Raw genomic sequence first — 14,324 nt, 5'->3', positions numbered from 1 at the left:
TCAGCCTTGGGAACAAGTCCTCACACACCGCTGCAGAGGACATAAGAGGTCCCGCTGTCCCCTACACCTTCACCAACAAGAGGTGGACAGGCTGAGCTTCCTTGCCTCTCCTGTTGCTCCTCCCAGGGTAGGACTGAGGCAGAGAATTACTCTGCTGCAGTGTTACAGACATGTTTTAACGCAGACCTGAACTGCTTGTAGCAGGGGCTGGCAGATCACCTCCCCATTCTGCTGCAGCCCATCACACGTGCACACAGGGCCAGGAAGAGCTGCACGTTCTGGAGAAGAAAAGGATGAAGCTCTGCACATTTGTCCCAATATACAGCAGCAGTCCCCTGTCCACAGGGCTGCCCAGATGACTCCTTCCTGCTAGCACTGTGTTCACCCACACAAAGCCCTGGGGTGTTTCTGCACTCCAAGGCACAGCAGGGTTGGAGCACCATGAAGCCCTCGAGATATTTTGTAAGGCAGGAGTGGGGAGTCAGGAACCCCTCCTTACTCTCATGAAAAGTAAGCTCCAAGAAGCACTCACATCCTTCCTCAAGGGTTCCTAGCAAGCACAGACGGTAACTCCCTTAGTTTTTAAGCAGAAGGGCGAAACCACCCTGGTTGAGCTGCTTTCACTAGCCACAGGAGGCTTTCAGAACTGCACACAGCCTCTGAGACAACATATCAAGCCATAAACCAGTCAGCCCAAAACACTAACAAGAGTTAACAGAAGCCAGTGCTGGGACCAGGCTCAGTAATCTCTTGTAAATCAGGAATAAGGCTATTTTTTTCTTCTTTTCTTTTTTCTTTTTTTTTTTTTTTTTTTTTTTTTTTTACATCCCCTCAGCCACAGTGGGAGGAAGGGGGACCATCAGGTGTCTAATCAAGGGGCACTGCACGCTGGGACTTGTAGTACCTGCAAATTGTACCCGCTGCATGGAGGGCAGCAGCTAGCCACGGGCTGCACTTCTTCCCCTCTAGCTATGAGCGGGTACTGTATGTGGTAAGTGAACCCTTCTCTCCACTGCTAAGACACTGGAGTTCAAGAGTGAGGGATGTGTGTTTACTTGCCTTTCAGCAGAGATGCTCCAGATTTTCACACAGCATGCAACCTATAAAGGGGGGATGAATAGTCCCAGACGCATTTTGGACTTGCCACCACGAGCAGTAAATTAAGAGGAAACGAAGCTTGAAAGCAAGACAGGGCAGCCCTGAACAATGCACGTGCCGTGGTCACTAACACACTTAGAAGTACCTCTCCCGGCAAGGCTGAGATTTGCCTTCCTAATACTGTGCTGCCTCTCTTGATGGTTAAAAAGGCCCAAACAAGAGAGAAACAAAGGTTCTTTTAAAACATTTTTCTACTGGGAGGAAAGAAAAAAAAAAAACCCTGTGCATCTTGTTCTGGCTTTTACCCTCTCTCTTTCTTTTTTTTAAAACACATAAAATATTTTAAAAACCATTCACATACTGTTATTCAAGAAACTGGCTGTATTACTAGGGGAAAAAATAGCCCATCTCGAGAACAAAGGCTAGCTCTGTGTGTCTCTTTCTCTCTCGCGTGCCCCCTTTACTCACCTACTCCGAGTTCCATCAGCATCTGCTCCAGGGCTTTAATCTTCTTCTGTCCCACCGAGCTTGGCAGTTTCATCTGGAACACAAAGGTAACAGAGCCACACAGCTCAGAGATAGCCCTCACTCACAGCCGTCTAGTTCAAAAGGCAAGAGAGCTTTTCTTTTTATAGTGCAGGGGGAACAAAAAAAGAAAGGGAGAGAAAGGAAAATCAAGTGGTAAGAGAGGGAGACAGGGGCTGAAAGTTTTCAGACTAGGTCCGAGGGCAGGTATTGAAAAGCCCGGTCGCAAGGGCTTTTATTTTCTCTCTCGTGTGTGTGCAAGACACGCTGTTTTACAGTTTCCATGTGTCACTGAATTAACAACAAAAGTTCTTCTTGGCTTCAAACCCTCTCCTGCGGTGCCCAGCCCATCAAAGGGCTCATTTACACAGCAGCTAATGTGCAATGCTGCCCTACTTTATTCGCTTTAGCTGGCCTGATTAGACTCATGCGCTAACAGACTCACTTCTCCTTTTACCTGCTGAGCCCCAGACCTGTGGGATTCATTTACAGAGCAGGCTTTATAACAAAGGGGAGAGACAGAGAGAGCACAGTTACTTGACTGGCGGAAGTGTGAACACACATTTACATCGGAGCTAAGGGGCTAGGTGAGAGAGGAAGCATCAGATGTGAGCTATGAAAGGGAATCGGGGCTGGCCAGGAGAGGAAGAATGCATACACTTAGCAGGGTCCTTCCTCTGCATTCATTTGGGCTCTAGCAGGAGTGCTAGCTGCTCAGACCAAGCGTTTATTAGATTACAAGCAGCACAAACGCAGCTGGCACAATATGGCAGGGAGAACAGGTTTCCGAGCCCTGCGGATATATCCAAGAACAAATGAAAGTGCTTTCCTTCCTCAGCAATGCCAGCAGACAGACCAGGAAAGAGAGAATTCTCAAAACTGCAGTGTCAAACACAGTTACGGCTGTCTCTCCGTGTCCAGCCCTGGGAAGGTGAGCTCACACTTCCAGCCAGGGATCACCATCACCAGCCCAAGCTGCCAAGCAGACCACTGAATAGCCAAAAGGCCAGAGCACCCTGCAGCCATCCTGCATCCCACCAGCTGATCAGTGGCCCCAACCAACCATGAGACTGCAACACTGGGCTGGGAATCGCCTGAAGGAAAAGCCACTCTTTACTCCACCTTAAAACTGGTCTCTGAGGTGAGCTCACCAAAAGGGTCCCACGGTCACCTTACCTCCCATAAGCCACAGGCTGAAGCTCCCCAAAACAGACAGCCCAACATAAGTCTCCCAAATTACGCCCATCTTTTCCACAGTGTTCACTGCCCCAACACCAAAATGACAAGAGACACCACCTGGAACGTCTTCGTTCCTTCGAAGGCAGAAGCACTGCACGTACATACCCAAATGGTGAAAGCACCACCCTTAACTCAGCCATGGCTTCGTGTGTCCCATCAGGAGCCCCACAACCCCCATGCTGGGAAAACCCACCTTCACCACCACACTGTTTCAGCTAAGAAACCAGAGCACAGATGCCACAGAGCACACCAGGGGAACAGGCCTTTCACAGTATACGCTAAGAAGCGCCTGGTTCTTTTGCTAGATATTACCACCACAATTAAGGCTCCAGCAAAGGACCAAGAGGACTACCAGGGAGGATTTCCAAGAAACCAACCTGATCCAGGGGATTCAAAAAGAGCACTAGTGATAGCTTTTCTCCTGGGAGGCTTCCACTAGCTCAAGGAAATATTGGCAACACGAATGATTAATCTGGCAAAGCCTTCGACTGTGACATTGTATGTGTCCTGCTCACATCCCACAGGAGTCCGGTCAATGAATACCGAGCCAAGGTCTTCACTGACGCTCCTGAAGATTAGAGTATGGAGCAGGGAAAGGCAGGACAAATTAATTTAACTTCAAAGAAAAGAACACTAGACATGCTCAGAAGGAGTGGGGCTGTGAGTTTAGTTTAAAAACACATCAATTAAGCTTCCTTTTAATTCAAGCAGGAGGATCTGGCCTGCAAACAAGAAGGCTTCATTGGTTTCTCAAAGCAAGAGTATATTTTAATTTTACCATCATTAAGAAAATGTTATGATTTATGTGGCTGCTGTCAGACTAATATCTTTAGAATTTAGCTGGCTAAGCCAATTCATCTCTAAGACTGATGAAGGCTGATTGCTCTCTATGCAAAATGTATTAAAACTAAATGAGCAGTCTATTACTCAAATGCTGCTGATAATCTGTTAGCCAGGGTCCGTTAGCTGGGCTGTCTTGTTGCAGGAGAGAAGCCTTCATGCCCTGTACAGCCCTGATAAGCTCAAGCTTACTTCGGCAAGCCCTCGTTTTGGTCTTTTTTAAGTAGATGTCCAGAAACACACCAGAGTGCTGGAAGTGGCATATCACCTGTCCTCATTCCTGAGCTACAACACAGTCCACAGGGACCAAAGGTCTCAGCCTACGGCACATCTCTGGCTCAAGATGTGTGTGCTGGGATACGAGGTTTCTGCAGGTCGTATCTCTGCATTAATGAAAACACCACTCAAGGCAATCTCATTGCTTGCACCATGGCTCCTGGGATGTTCTCAGTGTTGTCATGGATCGAGTCCTCCGCGGGGGCTGAGGAAAATTATGTTCCTCGGAGAACTCCAGTAAGCAACCACAGCTTCTGAGGTGAATGGCATTTGCCCTTTTCTTTCCTTCCTTATACTAGACTATTATTGTTATTTATTATCTTTAAAGTCCCCATATAATAATAATACCTGGGAAACAGATTGCTCCAGTCAGAAAACTGATTAGCTGGGATTTTTGAGGTTACTATATTTTGGATGCTCTTCTCCTTTGACAGCCTCTCCCTACAGCCCTCTTCGCAACACCAGCCTGCGCTTATAATTACACCAAAGTCGCTTTTGATTTAAGGACTGTAATCCTTTGTCCTTGCTATAAACAACCTACATTAAACACACGAACTGCGTGTACCAAGAGAAAAATAAATAAAGAGCTACAGGAAATTGTGTGAATCAACACCATGAAGCCACGGTGCCAGAGCCCACCTACGGAGAGAGGAGCCCTGCCCGATCCTGGGACACACAGCCTCTCTGGGCATGGGGTACACCAATACCAACCCGGTCTGCTCTCCCCTCAAATAGGAGGGCATTGCTCAGGAATTGGGCCATGAAGCTTAGATAGATGAAGAGAGCACCCACCGCAGTGTCAGGGCAGGGGCTGAGAGACTGGCGGTGACCCTGAGATGTTCAATTTCTATAGAGAGTCTCACCGCGGAGGACCCTTGAGGTTTTAGAATGATACAGGATTTGTATTTAAGGTTCAAGACATTCTGCCAACAAAACCTTGCTAATTCACACTAATGACTAGGAGACCTACTGCAAATTAATTGCTAATTGGCAAAATTCATTAAATGAACAAACATGATAATAACTGAAGATAAAGCCTCCCCAAACAGAGTTGGTTCATTTATTTTTGTGTGCCATTCTGTTTTCATGATTTATGCTAATACTTTTAAGCATAGTTGTAAATGTATTTGAGTATATTGTGGTGGAGTAATGAAGTCTAAGTAATAGCAGAGCTTGGAACATAGTCCCCTGTTATTAGCATCACTACCTGGCAGGTAGGGATTGCCGTGGGGATCTGCACTGGGAATGGCAGAGGTCTCAAGGATCCACGAAGACAGATTCAGCCAGGTCCCACATGTGATTATATCTATGTGGTCATCATAAATGTCCTGCTCTCAATGTATTGCTTTCTTATAAATGTTTCATTTCTGGTGCTCACAACATTAAAAAAACCTCCCACTTTCATGCTGAAACCTTTTGTTTGGTCTCTCACCAAAATACAAGGTTTTTTTAATTAATCAACGGTTATCTGGATATTTCGCATGTACCCTCTCTGATGCTGCACTTCATTTTAGTTCGATTTTGAGACAATCCTTTCCTTAAACTCACCCTCCCCCAACCTTAAACAACATGACTGTCTCAAAACAGTTAATCCTAAAAACTCCAAACATCTGACCTGTGTTTGTACAACTATAAACTGTGGTTTTACACACTGGCATTGGTTTTGTTGTTCAGCATTATAATACACAGCTCAGTGACATTGAAAACCATCTCTTTGTGGACTTCAGCAGCAGGAAAACTTTCTCATTAGGCACTTTCTTCACGGAAATCTTTAGAGTACTGAATTGCTTAGTGGGTTTCCGGGAAAGAGCGCTAAAATTTCGGATGAATAATGTTTTTTGCATTTTCTGGCTTAAGATGGGATAAGAAGGTCAACCTTTCCCCAGCTGTATGGCGCTGCTCTGCAGGAGCAGAGAGCTTCCACTTCTGCACAGTTTTAAGACTCAAGGAAGGAAAGAACCACATTAAGTACTTTAGCCTTAGAGCTCTGAAAAAACCCCAGCAGAAAAATCCAGTTTCAGATATGAACATGCACGTTTCCGGAAACTTGAAGTGCTTAACTGCTCAGAACTAAAGTGCTATAACGAAAGGTAGATGGGTAATTGCATGAATATGTGCAAAAGTTAGAAAAGTTTGAAATTGCACAAGTATCCTCTGCATCAATGAACATACATGTTTATCGCTATAGCCATAGACCCCATGTCTTACACCAGTGCCTGCTGGTCTGTCAGACCAAGATTTAGGACAGATGAAACTAAAGCATCATTCTACTATTCCACCCTACTACACCATGTAATACATTGAACACACAGTAATCCCTTTGGGCTGGCAGGTGACAATCAACTTGCTCCATCAATGATGCTTAATGCTAAATAAAGCAATTTTAAGAATAAAACATTTCTATATTACCTTATGTAAATGGTTATTTCAGTTTTGTTTTGGTTTTTTTTACTGAAGTTAGACATACCCCTCAAATTCCCATATCAATTGTGCAAAAATATAAATTCTCTACTTGAATCCTTCTAGTAAATTAAACCAGTTTTACTTGTTAGAGGAATATACCTAGTGAGAGCTTTATCAAGGACGAGGGAGGCCAACAGATCCTGGAGAAGCACAGCACACTTGGGTGTATGGCAAAGGAGCAGTTCACTGATCCTATAAACATTAATGCCTCGTTATGCATCTACAGCGCTGATTCAAGGGGTAAAGCTAAGAGATACTTCCTAAGGAAACCAAAGTCCTGGAGCATCAATGTCTCAGCATGATGGGCTTTCCACCAGTGCAGGTAACAAGGTCTTTAATGTTTTTCCACTCTCCCACCCTTTGCCCCTAGGAAAGGGGGACAAATTGCTTTGACCCCGCACAAGTGGCCTAAAATGAGAAGGACTCAGAATCCACACAAACAATGGTTGATACCTTGGAAAAAGCCGGCTTTCTACCAGTTTGACATACAGCTTGTGACAAGAAACAAAACACTTGAGATGACTAGAAGAATTCACACCTTGCCAAGACCGCCAGTAATTTAGAAGATGATCGTCTTCTGGCAAGCAAAGTATTATCTGTCACTTACCAATCCTGAGTTCCCATGCCCTTAAATCCATCTTGCTTAAAATACAGTGCAAGCCCATGAAACAAATGCAAAAGGACTACAGGAAGTGTTTGTGTACGGAAAAAGAGTAAAATGCAGGGTGTGGAAGAAAGGACTGCACAGGACATTTTTACTGGAGGGTGCTTTATGTTAAAAACACATTACCAGGATGACACTACAGAAACTTGCTTCAGGAGATCTGCAGATTCCCAGATAGTCCTACCCCTGCCTCTCGCTGCAGGTGTGGAAACCAAGCTGAGACCTGTAGTGGCAGCTGCAGGAAACAGAGACGGCTGCAGCCCCTGAGCTGCATCCGACTGGAACAAGTTTAGAGCACAAAAGAGCGTGTGATGGTCACAGGGGGGCCCTGAGATTGGCCACGGGAAGGGGAACTCTGAGGACAGTTACACATAGTATAAAAACTTATATAAACTCCCAGACCAGACAGAAACCCAAGAAACTGCAGCAAAACATGAAGACAGTCTTGAATTGATGTTGCCTTTCAAACTGAACTGAAACCACGCTTAAATACAAAAAACCCCCACAGTGACTAATTACACTCCGATGATTATATTGGTTATGCTAATGAAAGAAAAAAGTAATATATATGGTGCTCTGCACAAGTTACACACAACCAGATTACCTGATGAACTACACCTAAAACTCCGTCACTACAAGCAGACACAGGTAGTAAAAGCCGCTTGAATCAGTCCAGGACTGGTAGACAAAGGTCCCCAAAGCCTCACACTGCACAGACACTATTTGCTACCGGACGATTCAACAGAAACAGCAATATGGAGTGTCCTTTCCAGAACTACAACTCATTTTAAAAGACCCCATTACTGTACCCAGAGTGCTTCTTTATACCCAAGAGCCTGCTAAGGCTTTGGTCCAGATGCTCTCCCACATGAAAGAGCTCCATGAAAAAGGTGACAGATGCACCTCTTTCAGCAATTTAACATTAACTGCTTGTCAGTTTAGCTAAGAATGAGAACAGGAGAAGTGTTAGATTCACCTTCTCTAGTTCATTGAAGATTTTGTATCCTTCACTGTTCCCTTTAAAAAAATTACTCCAATATTTTTGTCTTATTTCATTCTTTACAAGCAGGAGTGCAGCACGTGCGTTAGGAAAAGCACCAGCACTCTCTCTTCCCTAATTAAAGGGCACGTAACAACAAATAGATGGCAATGCCGCAACATGAATTTGATCCAGCCTGCATCATTTGTTCATAACTTTCATTCACAGAGACTACTACTTCCCTTCTACAGCTCCATCAGGCTCCCCATGGAAATTACTCTCGCCCACTCTCTTGTACAATGCAAAACATACAACTTCACTAATGAAAAATTACTAGCAGTAGCAACAAGCACATCTCAGCTAACTAATCCAGGGGATGTTCAGATCTGGAAACACAAACTTTCCTACCTAATAAGAGTGTGCTGATCTCCATCAGATTTATGTCAGGATGCTTTGAAGTGCAATCAATACAAAGCAAATAAATTATTAATTGCTTCAAGCAATTAATTAAATCCAAATAAAAATAACTGATATTTTATGGAACTCCTTCTAAAGCTGAACCTCTGAAGGGACAGTATTGATCACAGGAGGACAGACAGATGTTTCACATGTTCGCAGCCAATGAGGTCTGAGTTTGCATTAATGACAGTGAAGGAACGGAGCCAACAGCCTCGGTTGCAGAGTAAACAGGTGGCATGCTTGGCCATTTAATTGTGGGTCAGACCAAATATGGAGACTAAATATGTCTAAACAGATACATACAAGCCCATCTTCCTCTAGAAGCATCACTCCCCTTGAGCTGGAGAAAGCACCCAGTTTCTACTCCAAGAAAAAAAAAAAAAGAGAACTCACACACACACATTCCCCCCACAACCACAGTAAATTCTTACTCATTAATCAGTGCTAAAAAAAATGCTCAGCAGGCTAGTAAATATTTAAAAGCTGGTGAGTGTGAATATTTGAATCAATGGGTAGTAAAGCTGTACTTGTAATTTTCCTTCCTCTATTTCTTTTTTAATTGGTCTGACTGGCAAATTGTCTATAAGATCCCAGTTAGCAGATGGAGTCAGGCTGCTGGCTGGAAGCCTTTTCTGAGGGGAGGCGGCCAGCTCCAAAAGACTGAGCTGGAGCATCCCTCAGTCCATTCTGCAGACTGAGACCTCTACAAACTCCTTTTCATCCTGAAGTTTTGCTTTGTTACCAGATGAGACATCACTCGATTTTCTTCCAGTTCCTTTGTTTCCAAACCCATGACAATAGAGCAAGGACACAGACTTATACCTCAACATGCAGGAGTGGGGACAAACATCCACCCTTTTCTATCCATCACCTTCCTTCTTAAAGGCACTGCTGCAGAAAATCAACGGCTCTTAACGAAGTCATATCTTAAAATTTGCAGATAAGGCTGAGAGAGTAGATGAGCAACTTAAAAGACACTGAAGAGATGTTAAGGTATGCCCAAGTAAAGTGCTCTGAACACAACAAAGTCAAAGGTTAAAATTAAAAGCTGAACATGACACAGTACAGAAACACTGCAATGAATTCAAAACAAACTCAGCTCTGCTCTACGGAAGCAACATGATGCCTAGATCACAAACATGTGGTTATTGTTGGTTTGTCTGAGTCCTGGAAAAGATTCAAATTCAACAGGTCCTATTTTCCTTTCCTTCAGGCAGGTCCTCAATAAAGCTTTCCTTCCTCATAGCTCCCTGCTTTCCCTTTAGTCCCTTCCTCTCCTTTCCCTGTACAAATTCCCTACTCATCTCTCATTTCCTCTGGCTCCTTGGCTGTCTGTCCTCCCAGCTGAGCAGACCTGGTATAACAGGAGGTCATCTAGAAGTAACACTTAGGATTAATCATACATTCTGGTGTTATTTTCATAACACTGTTTAACTAACAGCAAACGTCTAAAATTCGTTTTCAAGAAACTCATGAAAGGCTTACCCCTTTCCAAAACATCTGCCACCTGTTCTCAGTGGCACTGAGGCAATACACTGCCTTGAATTAAGACGAAGCTTTTCATAATGCTCAGCTTCCTCCTGCCTTAGAGAAACTTGCAGCCTGTGCTGTCAGGAGGCAGAGGGGAAATCCCTGCAGAGCAAGGGCACCGGGGCTGTGGCCTTCTTTGCCTGTGGCCACAGCCCCATGGAGAACAATGGGAGACTGAAGCCATTGCGATAGAAGGCAGCTTGTCGAACTTGCTGGAGAAGATTACTCTTCAGCCTCTGCTGAAGGAGAAACTTTCAGTTATGCAGAATAATGGTCATAAGTGACCATTAATCCTAGGGTGGGGAAAAAGGTCTTCAAATTCAGCCTGGGCATAAGGTTCTGTAAGCTCTAGCGAAAGGGAGAATTTGAAAAGCCAGGGCTATTGTCAAAAAAACTACTGGCAACAAATTAAGTTGAATACAGATTACTAACTTTTTGTTCAAGGACTCATTTCTACAAATTAAGTTTAACTCAAGTTTTCGGACTAATTGTAATTCCTCAGGAAAAAAAATATCTCTAATCAAAGAGTAAGTGCTATTATCCTGGGGATGATATGGTACATTTTTCACACATGACAGAGGTTGAGTCCCTGATCTCAGTGCAAAATCCAACTTCGCCTAACTATGAAGGCATAAAGTGCGGTAGCAAAGTACAGAATAAAAGAGGACAATAGAAGCCTCTAGGTGAGGAACCCTTTAGGTCCTCAGGCAAAAGAACTTGCTGCAAGATGTCACAAGCCCTTAGAAATCATTTTCCAATTTGCTCAGGGCATCTTACACTGGATGTTGCCAGAGTACAGCATACCAGTTCCTCACTGAGTCCCAGCTCCCATCCTTAGCAATTCCACACCACTGGCGTGTAGAGAGTTTGCCACAAAAATCCCACAAGTAGAATAATTTGGATTAGCATGGATTGTCAACTGTATACTATTTAGCACTTCAGCATTTCTTACCAGTTCAAAAGGCCTGTACTGACCTCATGTAATTAATTCTCCCCATCATCCATATGTGAAGCAAGTGAATCTCTTAGCTCCAGTTTTAAAACAAGGAAGACTTGAATAAGGAAGCCAGGTGACAGACTAAAAGCCACAAATGAATTAATTTTGCTGGATTGGAGGCAGTTTCACATTTCCAAGCAACAGAGTGTTGTTTTTTCACCTAGATCAGTGATTTGCAATCTTTTTCAATTTGCAAAGCATTAGTACTTCTAATAACAGCATTAAGTCCTTAAAAATTTCAAGCAGAGCATAGAAAGTTGCTCTAGGTCATCCAGGAGCATGGATACTGCAGGCTGAAAGTTGCTGAATCAGACTGCCATGACTTAGCTTATCACTGCATTTTATGAGCATTAAAGAGAACAGGGAGAAGCATGTAGCACCTATTTTCACAAAGGCAGTGATTTGAATTGGCTATGTGGCACACAAAAAGGCTGCTGGCTTTGCCAGATGGTTCTGTCACTGACAGGTTATTGCTCAGCTTCTTTTCCGGGGGGTAAAAAAAATAAAAAAAAAAAAAACAGAAAAGATCAACCATCACTTATTAGTTTTCAAAATCCAAATCAATCTCCATAAATTACTCTATTTATCTTGGTGCTGGAGAACACATCTGCCACGTCTCCATAAATCTCAACACATGCACTGCAGTCTTGCCTGTCACTTGCTGGGATTTTTGTCTTCCTCAGGGCTGTAGCCCCCACTCACACAGGTAGCCTGCAGATGGTGGCACTTGTACACTAAAGGGGTCCCCCAGCAGTGACCTCGCTGAGGCACACCACCCCTAACGTGCACATGCACCTGTACAGCGAAGCACCATGATCCCAAACACATTTCTGTTCAGAGTCCCAGGGTGTTCCCAGCAAGACGTGAAACTATTCCGACATCAAAAGAACATCCCATAAAACAGTCTTTAAAAGTGACCTAGAAAATTACCATACCAAGTGAGAGTGCAAGGCAAGAAACCTACTTCCTCACCCTTACTACAATAAAGCAACTAAGGATTCTTTTATTTGGCTAGGTAAATTTAAAAAAAAAATAAATAAAAGCACTTGTACTGGGTAAACAGGATTTTGCTACCAAAACCCTTCTGAAAACATTCAGTCTGCTAGGCAGGTTTAACTTATCCAGTATCCCAAAACCTGTCACTAAGAGACAGGCATCAAGTCTTGCTGATGAAACAGCAAGAAAGTTCTTTTCTCAGAGATATCTGTGCAACAGAATGATCAAAGAGGCCTTTCCCCAAAATATTTTCTGAAGATAATGGAAATAGGAAGGCTAAAAATTGCACACATTTATGTGTGTCTCTTTTTTTCAAAGTCACAACCTGAACATCCAGTTCTTAAAAGCAGCTCTCATCTCTTAACACACATGCTCTACGAGGCCCATTACATTTAGCTGCATGCTCTGTTTGGACTAGACAGCTCTATTTGGGTCCATCACGTGTGTCTAACAGCAGAGTAGGCACACCACTAACAAACACCAGCACGTCCAGGTGCCCCTGCAAGGCTTTCACAGAACCAGCATTCCAGGTTTCTGAGTCTTCACATTTATGGAATTCCTTTCTTATTTTAGAGGCAAGAACTTGACTTTCTTTAGCTATAAAAGGAGAACAGAGGAGGAGACAGACAGGCAGACTGAGAGACATTAACAGAGGTCCCAAGCGACCAGGACAACAGCCTACCCTCTGGCTTCGCAGCGTGACACCTGCAGACTTGAAATCAGGAAACTTGATGCCGGCAGTCTCAGGAACAGCCTGAAAGAGATCGAAACAGGATGTGTTGATGGAGGAAACACAAGGAACACAAGATTTCATATAGAGACTATCTGAAGGGGAAACACTGTTTCCTATGACAGCAAACCACCTGCCACAGCCACATGTCAGAGCTGAGGCAAGAGGAAAATCCCAAGCAATGGGATTCAGTGGGAAAATCCCAACCAATTCACTGAGGAAAATATTGCAGTTCAAGGTATCTTTGGAGAGCTCAAGCATTTTTGCTTGGTTGGTTTAATGTACTGCTCTACACAGAGTCTTACACCCATCCACACAAGCATAAACCCTAATCCTAAATGGTATTCCTTATACTAACATATGCATATTTGCACAATAATATCCTTATGCAACTTGTGCCCATTTCACTGATCAAAACAGACCAGGACCTCCCCAAATCCTGGCTTTTGATTGCAAGTCCTCTAAGTAATGAAGTGAGAAACCTCTGATCTGTACAGATATGAGCCCACTAATGAGCATGTAAGGACAGAGCCCCTCCAAGGAGACCTGCTGTTTATATAGGTTTTGCCATTTCCCCAATTGTTAGACAGTTTTCTGTCTTCCCACTTCACATTTTAAGCATAGTAATACAAGAAGGCAGACTTCTAATGCTGCTGCTAAATAATAGAGCATTTAGTTGCATTTCAACAAAATGGAAAAATCTAAATGAAATCCCTTAAAAATCTCTGCTGCTGAGCAAAGCACAAGGTGAGCATACTTTTAAATGATTAAACCAGCCTATGTGTAGGGCCCCATACACTGAATGGTGTGGGGTCCTCTGAATGGGTCAGCGACAGTCGTGTTTCAATCCACGAATAGCCACAATCTCTGCAAAACATAGGCTCGGTCACACTTTTCCAAAAGGAAGAGTCACTTCAAATCTCCCGATTTCTTTGTAGACAGCATTCGCCTTGCAGCTCCCTCATTTCTCTGCAGAGAGGCTCGGCAGCTTGCCCTTTGTTCCAGACAAGGCTGAGACAACCAGGGCAGCCCCAAGATCATAAGAGATGCTGAAGGACAGTGACTCAATTCCTCAAGTTCCCTGCCAACGACTCTCACATCTCTATCAGCTCTCTCTATGTCTTGGTCTTGAGGTGGCACCTTGCAAACCGCTCAGCCTGGCCAGGCATTAATTTTTTTTTTTTTTCCAGTTATCTATGGTCAGTCCCATAAACAGGCCCCAGAAAGAGATTTCTAAACATGACCATGGTGGAAAAAGTATTCTCTAACTAACAACAGGGCTCATGAACTTGTAAGGCTCACTTTGATCTTTGGTAGGATGTAGCCTCCCTGCTTGGATTATTAGAGACAAAGAAGGCTGCAATCAAAAAACAATCCTCTCTGCTTCCTCTGGATGAAGGCTGCTTTCAGACTCCTCGAACTCTGCCCCCCAGCCTGTTGCTGAACACTCTGACTCAAGCAGGGAGGGTAAATCAGCATCGTTGGCTTAGCCGAGACAACTCTGACTGCACTCAGCGTATAAGCAATT

The 14,324-nt window shown here is 43.9% G+C and overlaps 1 protein-coding gene across 1 annotated transcript in view; it reads right to left on the bottom strand.

The window, feature by feature from the left end:
* DMAP1 (DNA methyltransferase 1 associated protein 1) overlaps window positions 1-14,324 on the bottom strand; it is a 30,591-nt gene that overhangs the window by 3,766 nt on the left and 12,501 nt on the right. The window contains exons 8-9 of the mRNA XM_065656097.1: window positions 12,749-12,820; window positions 1,567-1,639 (exon numbers count right to left, since the gene is read on the bottom strand). Coding sequence (XP_065512169.1) covers window positions 1,567-1,639; window positions 12,749-12,820 — 145 coding nt within the window. The remainder of the gene's footprint in view (window positions 1-1,566; window positions 1,640-12,748; window positions 12,821-14,324) is intronic.

This window comes from Caloenas nicobarica, chromosome Z (genome assembly GCF_036013445.1).
Source record: "Caloenas nicobarica isolate bCalNic1 chromosome Z, bCalNic1.hap1, whole genome shotgun sequence".
Taxonomy (NCBI): domain Eukaryota; kingdom Metazoa; phylum Chordata; class Aves; order Columbiformes; family Columbidae; genus Caloenas; species Caloenas nicobarica.
This window is presented reverse-complemented; position numbering and strand designations above follow the sequence as displayed.